Raw genomic sequence first — 17,106 nt, 5'->3', positions numbered from 1 at the left:
ACTGGGTTTTATTCTTTAGCCTCTTCAGCATGGAATTCTTTACAATGTAGTAGGTATGAAATGAAACATTTTCCCTTTATTCCACGGATGCCGCTGTGTGAATACCATTAGACACCAAGGACAATAGGCAGGATCAGCTCGAACATTAAGAGCAAATATTTAATGGAAGACTGGTTACCCCCGTCTCTCCCTTTCACATCTCTGCCTCATGTATCCAGGCACGGGTGGTACTGGCTCCCTTGAGAGGCTGTAGCTAGCAGCTGAGGCACAACTAAAACATGGCATGGATGTCAAGGAGCTGATGTCACCAAAACAAGTATTTCTCTGATAAAGCCAGCAATTCCGTTAGGGAAGTCCTACAAATCGATGGGAATTGTTCAGCTGGACGTGCTGTGTTACACAATGCACTGCAGCACCAAGAGTGATAAATCAGATCAAGATCTGTCAGGGTAAATAAGCTCAGACTCCAATAACTAAGTTATAAAGCTGCCAATCAGCTGCTGGGATCCACACACGCTGTCAGGAGCGCTGGCACCTCGAGGCACAGGAGAGAACACACCAAATGCCTCTGAAACAACCTTGTTTATTCCATTCTGAAAGAACTGCTCATCTACTGAAAAAGTAAAAGTGAAATGCAAGACTGGTCTAAAAGTCTGCCATCTTTATCAGGAAACACTGATGGAGCACCCAAGGCTCCAGTCCAGCAGATGCTGGGAACGCCCGGGAGGGGTCACATTCAGTGTCTGGGAAGGGATGGGAGATGCTTCAGCAACGCTGTCACCTCACAGCAGCACTGCCAGCACAGCCAGCTCAGGGACAGGGGCTGCTTGGAACCACAGCTGTGCACTTACACTGGGAGCTGGGGCTGCCTCCAACAACAAGCACAGAAATTCAGGAGCAAAGGAATACAGAGACAATACAAATGCAGATGCTGGAGACTGTGCAAATTCTGTCTCACAGACAGCACCACATCAGTATAAGAACAAAGGTTCTTCAAGCACAGAAATAACTTCCCTTAAGTCATGCAAATGGAATTGAAATATTAGGCATGTGGTTTATTTCATTAATGGATTACAGGCTTTTATTTCAAGCTTTGCTGGCTAGTACAATCTCAAAACCATATCAATTTAACAGAGGTGAGGATAGGGAGCAACTCTATCATTAAATTTCAACATAAATGCAAACCTTCCAGTCTGTATTCCTGCACTCTTCTTCCGAAGAATTATTGTTCTGCAGGAGCTGGAAAGAAAAACCCTACAATCCTACAGAAACAGAGATTTGCACTTCAGAAGACCACAAACTATTGGAAAGAGCCACTCCGTGACCTAACATGGAGACATCTGAGCAACAGATTGGAAATGCAATTATTTCACAATTGAATAGTTTTATTTAAAAACTCCATTTCAAACTGTCTGTAGTTCTGTAACAAACCAGCAATCCACACTTAGATCTGCTAATTTAAGTAGAAGCTCATTTTGGATAGACCAACTACTTCACTGCTTATTATTTGTCTCTGGAAAAAACCTGAGGCAAACTCATAAGCTCCTTTATAGTGCAAACATGATACTCCAGAAAACATATCCATGTATTACATAATATTCTCACTTTTAAAGGGATTTCCTATGAACATAACTACAGTGATAAAGACACAAAGTAAGAAATTGAGAGGATTAATATTTTCTGAAGCAAAGCAAATATTTCAGTCCTGACAAAATAAACAGTCCCTTAATAAATAAATAAACTGTATCACCAGCACCAGTAACATTTCCTTACAGTCCCAAGTGCAATGCAGATGTTTGCTGTGGGCCTTTAGCTAACAAGCAACAATACTCAATGTATTAGTCTATGCTAAATTATAATTTAAATACAATTTAATAGCTCTGTTGCAAAAAATATTTATACCTTGGCCACAAGGCCCAATTTCCATGCAGGCCCCACAGATGCAGAGGTAATGTGCATCAAATTAATTCATGAAACCATGAGAAACCTGACCAGAGATCCCTTATGAAGCACATCCAACTAAACAGGATTTTTAAACAATCTGAGTGTGATTCAACGTGACCTGTAAAGCCATAGAGGGAGAAATACCCTACAGACACAATAACCAGGTCAGCTGAGCCACACTCAGCTGTGCTTTCTGCAGCTCATCTCGTGGCTTGAGAGAACTAAAACTTCAAACAAATTAACACAAAAAACTTTTCTATTAGAATATCTACACCTTTAATGAGTTCATTAAATTAGGTGTCTCAGGGATAATTTCTTTAACTCTTCTAATCATAGTAGAAGAGCCTTTATCTGCTGTCCTTGCTCAGAAAATTAGAGGAATTAATGTTGTACATTTACTTTCTTTTCTTCCTTTCTAAAAGACAATTTTAATAACCTAGTCAACATGAAAACTTACCTGGTTTTTGCAGTTAACCTTTCATCTACTGTAGTTAGATGTACTACAATGTAGAAAATCATATTTGAACTATAACTTTTTGGTATTTATTTCACCTTTCTCCATCCTCACAGAAGTTCTCAATAGATAACTTATTAGCATAATTCCTCTGATTAAAAGCAGCACTCACAACTATTACCACAGCACTACTCATCTTGAGCCAGTCTGGCAGTGTAAATCCTGATCAACCAAGTACTTTTCTCCTAGTATGTATTACTTGCTCTTATCAGCAATTAGTTTTATCTCCTCTCATATTTCTCAAAGAGAAGAGCAAAGGTCCTTCAAATTCCTCAGTTAGCTTTTCTTGACACTCCTGTGAGCAGCCAAGCATCATCTGGTACCTTTGGCACCCAATTATTCCCATTCCTTTCCATAACATTTACCAAGATATGAAGTCCTGATGCCATCCCTCTGTAATGAGAACTGACTATACAGCTATTTAATCCTTTTATCCCTGTGCAGTTCAGGTTATTATAAATACAGGTAAACCATATCAATTATGTGTCCTTCCTCTGGAGGTTTATCTACCTCTCACAGGATTATTTTTATAGAGATTAATAACCTTTTTATAAAAATGGCCTATCTCCCTCTTGAGCACATAATTTCTTTTCCCTGAAAGTTAAAAAACCAAAAGAACCACAAAAAAAGCCAAGGCCTACATTCAAATAGGCATCTAAAATCCTGTTGTATCTTCCTTTGAAAGTATCAACACCAAAAACCAGCATTAATCCTCAAAAACAGTAAAACACTGCTACAACACTGATTTATGCAATGTGTCTGTTAACAAAATGTAAAACATTTTGCATTCTTTTAAGAAAACAAAACAGAAACACACGTATGTAGCACTAGATTATGAAAATCCTTTAATATATTTCTTTTCCATGTGACCAAAAAAGAAGTTTAGCTAGAATTGGAGAACATTTTAGTACTCACGATCTTCTCCTGGACAAGGCATGCCGGGTTTCTCTGGAGTACTTGGGAAAACTAAAACAAAAACATTAGATCTTTAAGGTAAAAGATTCTCAGTAGTATTTTTTTCCTTGATTCTTGAATGTATTTAACACAGACAGTTTTTGGAAGCCTTTAAATAATTCTACATGAGAAATGATGCAATCAAAATTTGGTTCTATATTGCCAGGAGCTTATACTGGAGTAAAGCATGAACAAATCTGTGCAGTGCTGAACTCAAAGCCTCCTGCACAGTTTCAGCTTTGAGCTGCAGTTCCTTCCTCAGCACCAAACTCCAGGGCAGCAGCTACACAAAGGGTATTTGACAGGCAAGGAGTCACTGCAGCCTCCCACTGGAGCAGCTCTGGGATTATCAGGCACACAGGGGCTCCTGAACTGTGCAATACTTGCCATGAATGATCAGCCCTTCGTCTCTGTTCTGACAATACAAACGGAATGCTTCCTCCAGCTCCATCTGGGATGAGATGGTACAGGGGTCACCTGACAAAAAAAGCAACACACAGGCAAATTTACCACTGAAGGATTTCAATTAGAAAAAATGTACCAGCTTCAGGTATTGCCTTTCTTTCAAACACTTGATATTAAGATGGCATTTTGATCAAAGCCAAAATGGAACAACACAATTATTCCTTCCAATTTCAAGAAAATTGAGTAGACAGAACTATCCTACAGGATAACAAGAAAATAAAAGTCAACAGTCAATAGGCCTAAAGATCTCCCCCATTTTCTTGATGTCTGCTTGCGGTCACATTATCAGCATTACCTTGGGAGGGTTATTTTTGTTAAAACTGGATAATTAATCCATAAATCCACTTAACCAGACACACGTGAAGTACAGTACATCACAATGCACTGACAGCAAGCAAAGAAGCAAGGGTGTCACTCTGAACCCCTGTCCCCTTGGGGAACAGACACCTTCCTGCAGCACACCTTGGGTGACAGGTGACCTGATGATATCCAGGCAAGTGATGACACCAGTGTCAAGCCACATTTAAACTTTAATTTCTTATTTTTAAAAAATGTTCTTATTTTGTAAAATTATGAATCCAGGGCCCAGCTACCTCTCTTTGAAGGCTACTGCTGTTGATGATCTGTAAATGCAGTAATAATGCAACATGAAAGACAAAAGAATTATTTGTACTGCAAATCAACAATCCATATTCCTTATATGTTCACAAGATTTTCTCATGAGTGAGCTATTCATAGCTCAAACCTTTTGGATCTTGTCAAAAACAAAGAAACACTATAAAAGCCCAACAGAAAATCTATTTTCTTCATCTCTTGGTAGGTTTTGTTTATTCATTAAGCCATCGGCAATTGTTTGCTTTTAGTTAGTTCAAAGAGAACATCTGTTTGTGCAATCAGTCAAATGAAGTTAAATTCCATGTGGCAATAAGTGGAAACACTCACATGCAGAAATAGGATAACTCACAAAACCCAGGAGGATCAATAACAGCCAACACAGCAGATTGGCTGAAAGTGAACCACTCAGACCCAGGAACCAGAAAAAGGTTGTACAGGTATTCAACCAAGACTAGAGGAAAATACTTACTAGAACAGAGACTAAATAAATTCTTGTTAATTTAAGTAAACTTCAAAAAGCCAATGCAACAGAGAGTCCAACAAAGAACACTTAACAGAACTCATGTCTTAGAATCCTCCAACTCAAAACTCAGGGGGTTTTCTTCTTCCCTGCAATAATCTTCCTTTATTAGCAGGCATGCAGTTCAACCAGCTAAGCACAGGCAATGTAATTATCTGCCATGTCCTTCTGATCAGGTTACTTCTTATTACACCATCATTAAACTGAGGTTGCACAGTTGCCTCTGTCCTTCTTGGTATTCAAAATATAAAAAAGTAAAATTTAGAAGTATTAATACTTGTCCTTGGTGTCTTAAAAAGGGCTGAGTTGTCTTTGACTACCAGCTACCTCCTTCCAAGGTCAGTACTTTGAAATTCCATTTACTCAAACAACTCTATCAGCTAAGAGAGCTATTTAAAAAACCAAAACACACCATTAAAACTATTAGCCAATCCAGTCTGGTATTTTTCCACCTTTCTGTATTCAGTTCTAGCTCTGCAGGCCCTGACTTTGACAAGGTGCTTCAGCAGAAGTGAATTCAGGTGCTACTACAATCAACCCTGAGGTCTTAAGTCTCATTTCTCCAAGCCTCCTGCTCTGTGACAGGGTTCTGTATTTAGGTATTTAGAAACAAAAAAACTCCACAGCATATTTGTTCATACAAGTTCCTCAATGCCCCTCCTCTGTACCACAGTGAACAACAAACCCTGAGAAGTATTTCAGTCCAATACCTTCATCATCAATCCACTTGAGGGTAATTGGATGTTCCTGTTCCAAGTTACACATCTCGTGCACTTCATCACAGAGTTCAGCATAGCTCATGGATGCATCCAAGTTTGTTATCAGGATGTCCCTGCAGAAGATGAAAACATCAGCTTTTATCAGAAAATACCTGCATATTCCAACAGTTCCACCTATGGACAGCAAGCTGCAGAATCATACAGCATGAGCATTCCTCATAGAAAACATTCCCACTGTGCCAGCAGGATTACACCTCACAGTGCTTAACTTAAAAATACTGCAGGAAATAAATGTGTTAATTATCTGTCTTTAATGCATGTTTACTCGGGTGAGCCAAGCTCCCTTATTATAATTATCAGCGCTTGAAGTGTTGTTAAAAAACAAACCAGAAGCTTTCATTTTAATAATCCAGGTGCTTCTTCCATCAGGAGATTTAAAAAATCTCAATTATTGTAAAATCCTTTAAAACAGAGGCTTTACCTTACATCCACTATATTGTCTGAGATGAAGCTTTGATTAGGTGAATTCTCAAAACATGTAATTACAGGAAAATTCAGGTAAAATCTTACTCAGCTTCTGCATCTTTCACTCCACCTTTGTAGTGTTTAGAGAACATGACCCAATACTGAACTCTCTATGTAAATTATACATTATCTCAGGAATTTGTGACAATAACTTTTGATATAATGGAAGTCCACAAGTCCTGTCAAAGCAGGTCAAATACTGAAAAAGGAAAAAAAGATTACACAAAACAAAATCTGATTATACAAACAAGACTTTCTACTACTTTTAAAATATTTTCCAAATAACTGACTCTGGGAAATCAATTCATAAAGAAGTGAAAAAAGAAACAGGAGATGAACTTAAATCACTCCATTGCCTTCAAAATCTTCCAGAGGAAAATTAGGAAACTGTTGTTAGCTAATGGCTACTGGCATGGGTAATTCTTTCCCCTCTTAGTGCAATACAGCAAATATACCAGAAGTTGTCCAGCATGACTGAGATGATTTTCCTATTTCCATACTATGTGACAAGTCATTTTAGAAAAAATGTTATACAACATACTCTGCCTACTTATGTCTTTCAGCCAGCAGTTGAACAGTACTACACTGAAATAAGAAACTTAAACTCCACAACTTACATTTTAAATGATATGCATTAATAGCTTGCCATTTTGCCTTTGCTGAGAAAAATTACTATAAGCAAAGCTCTAAAACAATCATCTTAAAGAACTGGACTGTTTCAAATTCAGATTAAAGCGCTGCAACCTTTTCAAGTGTATCTTTAATCTATACTTTGTAGCGCTCTCAAAGAGCAGCAACTTAATAATTCTTCATAACAGCAACAGCAAAAGAAATACATATGCTGCCTGCCAACCTGTACATCCATATCATCCACTACACTGAGAGCTGTCAGGTGAGGTTGAGTTTAAGAACATTTCCCTGTCAAAGAAGTCATGTTTTATGCATTTATGAAAGTAAGAGACCAAACTGGCTCTCACAGCCGTGTCTGAGGGCTGGTGCAATGCCTTGCCCCAAGACAAGGACACCAACAAATGCAGCTCATTATTTAATGCACTGCCACCACGAGCCACTCGTGAAATCAGGCAGTGTAGATCTGTGGTAACCATGGACAATCACACCTGCACACGTATCTAAATAATATTCAAAAACGGAAAAGACACTGTAAGACAACACTACTACACACACTGTAAACTCCAAATGAAACTGGCAACTACTAATCAGCCTTGAATTGTCAAAATTATTATTACAGATGTCATTCTATAAGTAAACTAATGAATTTCATACCCATGATGTCCACGTTCCTTTGAGATTTACTGTATTTAATCTACAGCCACATCAGGCAATCAGGGCACAGGGAAGTGAAAACCATTCCTTGTTTATCACCAAACAATCCCATGGGACACTTAAAAAAAATTGAAACTGGACACTACACAGTAATACAAAAAGCTAATGATCAGTAAGTTCTGTACGAGCAGTTACAGCAAGAGAAATAATTCCAGTGAGAGTTCAAACATGTCATTGCTCAGAGCCAAGGTAACACACAAAACAAATGCACCACTGCTCTGTGCAGTGATTTCAAGTAACCAGGTACAAACTAGAGAGGCAAGTCGTGTAATTCTTGGTTCATTATTGCAGTTACTTAGTTTTTCTTTTGTAATCTACTCTGGCAGTGATTTCTAGTGTGCTATGTTAGGAACTCTGTCACACCCAGAAACAGGAATACCTGAGATACTCAGCCTCCAGAGATACACTCAACACTCACATGTTTTGAACTTCCTCCTGCTCAGATTTCTAACATGGATTATTTTAATTTCAGCAGTTAGTGCCTAATTCTGAAGTTGCCCAGCATCAGTGATTTCCTGAAGTCTTGTTCAAAAGCTGAGTGCAGTACTGCAATGGAGATACTGAGATGATCAGTAGAGGCTACAATGTCAGTTTTATCTCACACAATTTGATCAGCAGAACAAAACAAAACAAAACTCATAGAGCTTGGAACTCTTGTTTGTAAACTGCTTTCTACAGACTTCACAGCTCATGCAAAAGACTGAATGTAGTGCTGCAGGAAAAACTACAGCAGTTTATTGTAAAACATGGTAATAATAATTACTTGACTTCTAACACTGACACAATTATTATCACCTCTCCTCTGTGCACAGACAAGTTCCACAGACACACTCCTTTCACTTTATATCAACACTACCTGCCAGCAGCCACCCCACATTATTTACACCCAGTTCTACTGGTGCTTGTAGTGCCTTCCTGCACAGAGCTGAGGCAGCTCTCCCCTTGCATTACCACAGAAATTCAACTGCTCTAGAACTCTAAACTCAGGACCTCAAACTACATGGCATTGATAAGTAGGTAAATTTAAAACGAAAGCATTTTGTTTTTAATAAAATTTGTGAAGTGACTTTCATAACCACATCACATTTAATTCAAACCAGCATTTTTCTCCACCATAATGTAAGAACATGCACAATGGTAGCTACATTTAACTTATGTAGTAGTAAAACATCAGAAAAGATCACTCAAGTCACTTATTAAATGCCAACAAGTTCAGTCTAAATACTTCCAGTCAACTTTAAGGATCTACTTGGGCCAAATATTTAACTCCTCACATGCCTTAAACTCAGGCCTTGAAGGAAGACAGGAGAACCTAAAGCAACATTATTTCACAAGGTCCTCAGAGTGGCAGCAAGCCAATTAGATTACACATACCTGAAAACTCAAATTTCATGTTTCTGCAATAAAACCTTCCTGTTTCTACTGTCAACTGAGTGAAGTCATAAGGGACCATGACATTCTGATTACAGAGAGGGTAAAATGTAATAACTGCATGTGGGTGCAGATGGATCTAACCTGGCTGTGACCATGGGAATCAATAATCCATCAACCCACAATAACTGTGGGTTTGTCAGTTATGCACATTTTCCCTCTTTCTGAGAGAAGAAGAAAATTAGTTTTTCTTTTGATCAGCATGCTGCAGGAGTCTGACTGCTATTTTAACAGCTCAGAAGTTTACCTGCCTGATCTGACATTAATTACAAATCCACCAAAGCCCTGGTTATTTTATCACTAGGTCAGACCATGAACTCCTGCTCAATACACTTCAAAAATAGACAGGTCACAACACAGAGGAGAGGACACACTGACTTACCCACTGTAGTGTGTTTTTACTCTGATGAAGTCTTTGTTCAGATCAATTTTTGAGCCCATTCTGCTAGGCATGGTCTGTATTTAGCAGCTATATAAAATTACAAGTATGCAGAAATAAGTTGATTCAAGACAGATAAGAGATTCTGAAGAGCTTCACATGTGAAATGTGTTTCTGCTCCAGATGATTCTCAATCCAGCTGCACAGATAAAAAAACAGAATATTGATGAATATACACACACTGCTAAACAAATGAGTTGTGTCAAATTTTAGAAACACAAATAGCTTTACATAGAACAGCAAAAAAATCAAAAGGAAAATGTGTAAGACCATTGACCTGCACAGAAATGAAATAAGACTGGTTAAAAATACCCTGTACAATTTAGCTTTACAGAAATATCCCAAGTATTTGAGGATGTTTTCTTAAAAATCGTCCAACAGCTCCCTCCTGGCTGAAATACTCCACGGAAGTTTTTACTTATTCATCAACACAGCATCTTACTCTTTTCTCCCAAAGAATCAAGTTACTAAAAATAGTTTTTCTGTAAATAAAACATCGTAGCCAATTACTACCAGTTACAAATTTACCCAAGAGAAGCAGCAGAGGATCTCCGAGGGGCCATTTAGCATACCTTTATGACTGGAGGCTGACAAAACATCCTGTTTATTCCCAACCACCACATCACCCACGAATGTATCCAGACACCTCCCGAACCCCGCTGTCCGGGCGAGCCGGACCACAGGTACCGGGGGAGCGGAGACTCCCGAACCCTCGGCCCGACCCTCCCGGGGGCTCCGGGGAACACGCGGCCCCTCCTGCCCGCCCGGGTCCCCCCTCAGCCCGGCCTGCGGGGAGCGGCCGGGACCGCTCGGGACGAGCCGGCGCCGGCACTTCCCGGACGGAGCGGCACCCACCGGGGCCATGCGGACTCCTACCTGCTCCGACCGCGGCCGTCCCACCCCACACGGAGGGGCCCCGCCGCGCGCAGCGGCCGCTCCCTCAGCCGTGCCCGGCTGCACCTCCGCGGCCTCAAGTTGCTCAAAGTCCCGCAAGGAAGTTTCGAAGCGGACTTTGCCTCGCTGCCGGCGGTGCCCCGGCGGGGAGAGGCGGCGGCGGCCGGCGGAGGAGCCGCGCTGTCCCTCAGGTGTCCCCTCAAGTCCTGCCCCAGGTGGCCCCGGCGCCCCTCAGCCGCTGTCCAGGCTCAGCGCCCCGCGCCCGCGGCAACATGGCGGTCTGAGGGCGGGAGCCGCAGCCAATGGAGAGCCAATCCCCGCCCGGGTCCCGCCTCCCCCCCGCCAATAGCAGAGCGGGAACCGTTACCTGGGGAGCCGGAGCGTCCCGGCCAACCAGAGCTGGCGTGGGGGCGGTGGGGAACACCTGCAGCCAATGGGAACGCGGCGCGGCACACCTGCAGCCAATGGGAGAGCGGCGCGGCAGGGAGAGGCGGCTGAGGGAGCGGGGGGGGGCGACAGGTGTGAGGGGACAGCGCTGAGGGGACAAGTGTGAGGGGACAGGTGTGAGGGGGCAGCGCTGAGGGGACAGGTGTGAGGGGGCAGCGCTGAGGGGACAGGTGTGAGGGGGCAGCGCTGAGGGGACAGGTGTGAGGGGGCAGCGCTGAGGGGACAGGTGTGAGGGGGCAGCGCTGAGGGGACAGGTGTGAGGGGGCAGCGCTGAGGGGACAGGTGTGAGGGGGCAGCGCTGAGGGGACAGGTGTGAGGGGGCAGCGCTGAGGGGACAGGTGTGAGGGGGCAGCGCTGAGGGGACAGGTGTGAGGGGGCAGCGCTGAGGGGACAGGTGTGAGGGGGCAGCGCTGAGGGGACAGGTGTGAGGGGGCAGCGCTGAGGGGACAGGTGTGAGGGGGCAGCGCTGAGGGGACAGTGCAGAGGGGACAGTGCTGACGGGACAGTGCTCAGAGGACTGATGTGAGGGAATTGGTGTGAGGGGACAGCTCTGAGGGGACAGCTCTGAGGGGACAGCGCTGAGGGGACAGTGTTGAGGGGACAGGTATGAGGGAACTGTGCTGAGGGGGCTGTGCTGAGGGGACAGTGCTGAGGGGACAGTGCTGGTGGGACAGCGCTGAGGGGACTGGTGTGAGGGAATTGGTGTGAGGGAACTGTGCTGAGGGGACAGTGCAGAGGGGACTGATGAGAGAGGACTGTGCTGAGGGGACAGTGCTGAGGGAATTGGTGTGAGGGGACAGTGCTGAGGGGACAGGTGTGAGGGAATTGGTGTGAGAGGACTTTGTTGAGGGGGCTGTGCTGAGGGGACCAGTGTGAGGGCAAAGGGCTGTGGGGGCTGTGCTGAGGGGACACGTGTGAGGGAATTGGTGTGAGGGGACAGTTGAGAGGGGACAGGTGTGAGGGGACAGCTCTGAGGGGACAGTGCTGAGGGGACAGCGCTCAGGGGACAGCGCTCAGGGGACAGGTGTGAGGGAATTTGTGTGAGGGAACTGTGCTGAGGGGACAGTGCTGAGGGGACAGTGCTGGTGGGACAGCGCTGAGGGGACTGGTGTGAGGGAATTGGTGTGAGGGAACTGTGCTGAGGGGACAGTGCAGAGGGGACTGATGAGAGAGGACTGTGCTGAGGGGACAGTGCTGACGGGACAGTGCTCAGAGGACTGATGTGAGGGAATTGGTGTGAGGGGACAGCTCTGAGGGGACAGTGCTGAGGGGACAGCGCTCAGGGGACAGCGCTCAGGGGACAGGTGTGAGGGAATTTGTGTGAGGGAACTGTGCTGAGGGGACAGTGCTGACGGGACAGTGCTGAGGGGACTGATGAGAGAGGACGGTGCTGAGGGGACAGTGCTGAGGGAATTGGTGTGAAGGGACAGTTGAGAGGGGACAGGTGTGAGGGGACAGGTGTGAGGGGACAGTGCTGATGGGACTTTGCTGAGGGGACAGGTGGGAGGGGACTGGTGTGTGTGGACAGGGAAGTAGTGTGAGGGGATAGTGCTGAAGAGACTGCTCAGGAGACAGGTATGAGGGGACTGGTGAAGGGGACAGTGCTGAGGGGACGGGTGTGAGGGCATGGGATGAGGTGTGAGGTATGAGGGGACAGGTGAAGGGGACAGTGCTGAGGGGACAGCGTTGAGGGGACAGGTGTGAGGGCATGGGATGTGTCAGGGGACAGGTGTGACAGGAGACTGGTGTGAAGGGGACAGGTGTGACAGGATACTGATGTATCCTCTGTAAGGACTGGTGTGAGGAAACCAGGGCCATACTGAGGGAACTGGCATGAGGGGATGGGTGGAGGAGAACTGATGTGGGGGCAGAGGAGTGGTCCTGAGGGGACAGATGTGAGGGAACAGAACTGGAGGGGACATGTGCTGAAGGGATAAAGGTGCTGAAGGGACAGGTGTGCCAGGACAGGTCCTGTCTGCCTCCCCCAGAGCTGACAGAGCTGCTTCCCAGGAAATCTCAACAGGAAGCCCCAGCAGTGATGTCCCATGAGTGTCAATCCAACATCCAGCCTGGGGAGGGGCCACTCAAAGTGGCTAAAGCAGGAAAACCACAGCTGAGATAACAAAGAGGGAATAATATCAGACTGGCCAGATGAGAGAAAAAAACAATATATTAGTGGTGGAGCAACCAGAGTTCCAGAAGAGGCAGTCTGTGACATGTTTAATGCTTTGTAAAGTTGCGTTTGAATGTTTTTCCCTGATGATGCTTTGATATTTTGCTTCCAAACTATGAATTAATCAGGATCTCCTGCTCTTTCCTCACAAAAAGCTGGAGAACTCAGAGAGTCCTCTAGTGGAAATGCTGCTCATCCTGCCCAAACAGCTGGTTTCCTTGTGTACTTTAAAACTTTTCTAAACAAATAAGCTATCCAAGCAAAAGGGTTGCTTTGGGGCTTTTCCTTTTGTATTTATATCCACCATTGGGCGACATGACCCAACAAATCTGAAAAGTAAAACAAAACAGGGAGACACAGCTATAAGATTTTTTTTTTTTTTTGTTTTGAGCTGCCTGGAGCTGAGTGGTCATGATTTGTATTTTGAGATGGAAAAAAATAATCTGTCCTTAGTCTTCTGCTATTTCATGTGTACACCTGCCTCAAGATTTTTCAGGCATATTTAGCACTTTTTCAGCACCTTTTTGGGGCTTTTGGGATTTGTGAGTTGGGTAGTTGGCAGTGTGTAGCTCTGAGGCTTCTTTTGGTGTTTCTACAATCTTCCAAAATACAAACAAGTAATACTTGGCACTAGTTCATTAGCAGTAAAATGGGAAAATGTATTCCCATCAGTCGAGGTGTTTTCTTTGACACTGAGGAACTGCACCCCATGGCTTCATTTATCAGTCTTTAATTGAATTATTTGTTTGTCCACTGCTGACTTTATCTTATTGGGGATTCTCAATTTGGTTTCAAAGTGTTGCCTTAAATCTTCATGTGTTCCAAATTTCTCTGCTTAAAACGGAGAACATTATGTAAGGTAGGTCTACAAACATAATTCTTTCAGGTCAAGGCAGTCTTTGATCTCCATGTCAATTAGATGCTTCAGCTCCTTGAGCTGTTGGATTGGGAGATAAAAGGTTCTTCAGAACTGTGATCTGAAGTTTTGTGTGGTTTATTGCTGTTTTTTCTTCTAGCACAACTTACCAAGGAGAAAAGCTCAGGTATATTTTCAGTGCTTGATGAAAAAAAATCTCAAGTATAATATTTTTACATCTTGCAGATAAATTTTATAGTTGTTCACTTACTGTCCATGTTGTTGTTTTAGAAGTCTTGTTTTGGGTTGGTTTCTATTTTCTTATATTACAAGACTGTTTAAGCAGTTGAATTTCTCAATAGATGCTTCCACTTCTGGGCAGATGGCAGTTTTTGGAGAAGACCTTGGCTTTGCTCTGTGCATTAGCTGACAAGGTTGTAACTGGTTTGAAACACAAGCTGTAAATCCTGAGTGTATTCCTTTTTTCCCCCTGTATTTCTCCAAATGGCAGGCACTTTTGTCTTCTACCAAGCCATCTTCAACTTAAAAATTGCAATATTTCTGTCACCTACATCTAGATTTGAAGAGCTGGCAGGTTCCTACAGATTTTTTTTTTTTATTCCAGGTGTAAATGAGATATCTAAAATTTTAGTTCTTTTAAAAATCACCATTAGATATTTTAAGAGCAGTGATCTGAAGCAATCTGTTTGAGAAAGAGAAAACTAAAAAGGGGTTTGGTTTTTTTCAAATATTTCATTTCTGAAATTCTAAAATCAACCTCAGCATTCAATCATGTCACAAATTAACTGTATCAGTGATAAAATGTGATTTATTCAAGAATCTAATGATGGTAGTCCAACTGCTGCAGCCTGGGAGTCTGATGTGAATTGTCTTTTTGACTCGAAGTTATGAGTTCTCCGAATATTCCCCACTATTTCCTGGCACTGATGTAAATTCCTCTCAGGCTGTACATCCACACGTTTCCAGCAGATGGCAAGAGATTCCCAGGCAACTCGCTGGGAATCACGCTTGTGCAGCCTATGCTGACAACTCGTACATCTTTATTTAGTGCTCCAGAGAGTCGAAAACTCTTAAATCAGCTTAAAAGGAAGAAAAAAAAATCTTCGGGTTAATGATTGCATTAGTCCAAAGGACATTTTGGGCCACCAGAGACAAGGTACTTGTCAGGTTCTGGCAAGGCTGACCAGAAAACTCCTCCCTCCCAAACGCTCCAATGAAAAACATCATTATAGCAGCTACTTCTTCAAGACAACTGTTACAAAGGGGCAATTGGTACTAATTTCACCTCGGCAGAAGACAGGTAACCAGTTAGTATTTCAATTCATGACTCAAAATACTCAGCTATTTTAGGACCTTTCAAGTTTCCAAGGTTTTAAAAATTTAGTAGGGATTAGAATGATCCTTTCACACGGTGAACTAAACAACAAAGAAATTGAGAGGGACAGCTCGTATCTCCAGGTGCATGTGAAGTGTGAGTAACCAGTTCTGGATCACAGGATGCCTCCCAGACCCAAGGTGCCACCACAGGCAACTGGGGTTGGTTTGACAGTGCCAAGTGCCTCCTGCAAACTGGCATCAGGAACCTGGCCTGCTGAGCTTTGTTTGCCAGGGAAAAGGGGCAGCGTTGGTGTTCAGGGGCCTGTGGCTGGGGCTGGCCAGGGGTGGCTGACTGCCTGCTGAAATTCCGAACATCGTGGGATGCCTCCCAGACCCAAGGTGCCACTACCAACAACTGGGGTTGGTTTGACAGTGCCAAGTGCCTCCTGCAAACTGGCATCAGGAACCTGGCCTGGTGAGCTTTGTTTGCCAGGGAAAAGGGGCAGCGTTGGTGTTCAGGGGCCTGTGGCTAGGGGAGGCCAGCTGGCTGCTGAAATTCCAAACGGATCAGGATTCCTCCCAGACCCAAGGTGCCACCACTGGCAACTGGGGCTGGGTTGACAGTGCCAAGTGCCTCCTGCAAACTGACATCAGGAACCTGGCCTGGTGAGTTCTGTTTGTGAGGGAAAAGGGGCTGGCATTGGTGTTCAGGGACCAGTGGCCCAGGGTGGCCTGGGATGGCCGGCTGCCTGCTGAAATTCCAATACCAGTTCTGTATCACTTTAGAATAAAAATGCCTCCCCACAGAATGTCTCTTGAGCAGATCAAACCAGCAGCATGTGCAGTCTGCTCTCCAGCCTACTTACTCCCTTCTTTTGCCAAGGAAGAGACTAGATATTGTTTCCATTGATATAACTGGCAGTGATATCCTTGGGTGCAGTGGGAATGGATTTGGGCCAGATGCCACAAAGTTTGGATAAAAATAATAAGAAGAGCATTAATATATTTGAGCATAAACTAGAGTAAAGCAAATATTCTTCATAATATCAGAAATCACCATGGCAATTCTTTGTAGATTTTCTTGCTGGCTTGAATATTAGTGTTTTTCTAGCCTGTGTTAAAATAGACAAAATGAATAATGTTTCAAGACTATTTTAAGCAAACACCACCCTTACTTGTCTGTCTTATATAAGACAGAAACAACCAGAAACTGACTCTCTTGTTGACACCTCATTAGCCAGGAGGAGAAAGAATTCTATGAGTGGCCCAAACTACACATCTTTAAAAGCAACTAAACCCAAACCTTTGTGCTTCAGTGTTTACTTTTTCAGGATATTTAAACAACCTGTTTGATTTTACAATACTATGTGCACTGTAATTGATAAAGAAAATGTAGAATCTCCTGTAATTCCTATATTTGCACATACAAGCTTGTATATGTAAAAGTTTCACCCAAAAAGATGAGGGTAGGATAATCTTAAATATATCTGTAAAAATTGTAGTTAAAGATGTACAGAAATAGTTATTTTGTATTTGTTTAAAGCTGAAAGAAATACAGCAATGAGGGAAGAACAGCCTGGATGGAACATTATACCAGATGTTTTACAGATTACTCTGTATTTCATCACCCAGTCTTTATTTAATCTTGAGGCTGTAGTAATTGTAATACTGCAATAGCTCAATGGCCTATATATTGTTTTGCTGCTTCCAGCTCTGCCTGCTCCAATTGGCCAAAGCTGGCCAATTGTTTATTACTGTGGAAAGAAAAATCTTCTCCCTACTGCACTTGGTAACCCCATGAATGAAAACTAAGTTTGTGGTATTTGTGCTGCTCTTCTTGAGATTACTTACCCAACAAGCAACTAATGCAACCTGGATTTGATAGTAACTTATGTTACCCAGCAACTCTGTTAGAGATGTTTGGGCCA

At 43.3% G+C, this 17,106-nt stretch overlaps 1 protein-coding gene across 3 annotated transcripts in view; it reads right to left on the bottom strand.

The window, feature by feature from the left end:
* Positions 1-10,643, bottom strand: part of PRKCZ (protein kinase C zeta) — a 41,382-nt gene extending 30,739 nt beyond the window's left edge. For 2 of the 3 annotated variants that reach the window (XM_039727637.1, XM_039727638.1), the window contains exons 1-5: positions 10,347-10,643; positions 9,414-9,609; positions 5,723-5,844; positions 3,800-3,889; positions 3,374-3,424 (exon numbers count right to left, since the gene is read on the bottom strand). In XM_039727637.1, coding sequence (XP_039583571.1) covers positions 3,374-3,424; positions 3,800-3,889; positions 5,723-5,844; positions 9,414-9,484 — 334 coding nt within the window. In that variant the 5' untranslated portion in view covers positions 9,485-9,609; positions 10,347-10,643. Of the gene's footprint in view, positions 1-2; positions 3,346-3,373; positions 3,425-3,799; positions 3,890-5,722; positions 5,845-9,413; positions 9,610-10,346 lie in introns of those variants that run through there. The other variant, XM_039727641.1, reaches the window with a different exon arrangement.
* Positions 10,644-17,106: the final 6,463 nt, after the last annotated feature.

The sequence above is a fragment of the Passer montanus genome, unplaced genomic scaffold, assembly GCF_014805655.1.
Source record: "Passer montanus isolate IOZ18808 unplaced genomic scaffold, ASM1480565v1 scaffold62, whole genome shotgun sequence".
In the NCBI taxonomy this organism is placed as follows: domain Eukaryota; kingdom Metazoa; phylum Chordata; class Aves; order Passeriformes; family Passeridae; genus Passer; species Passer montanus.
This window is presented reverse-complemented; position numbering and strand designations above follow the sequence as displayed.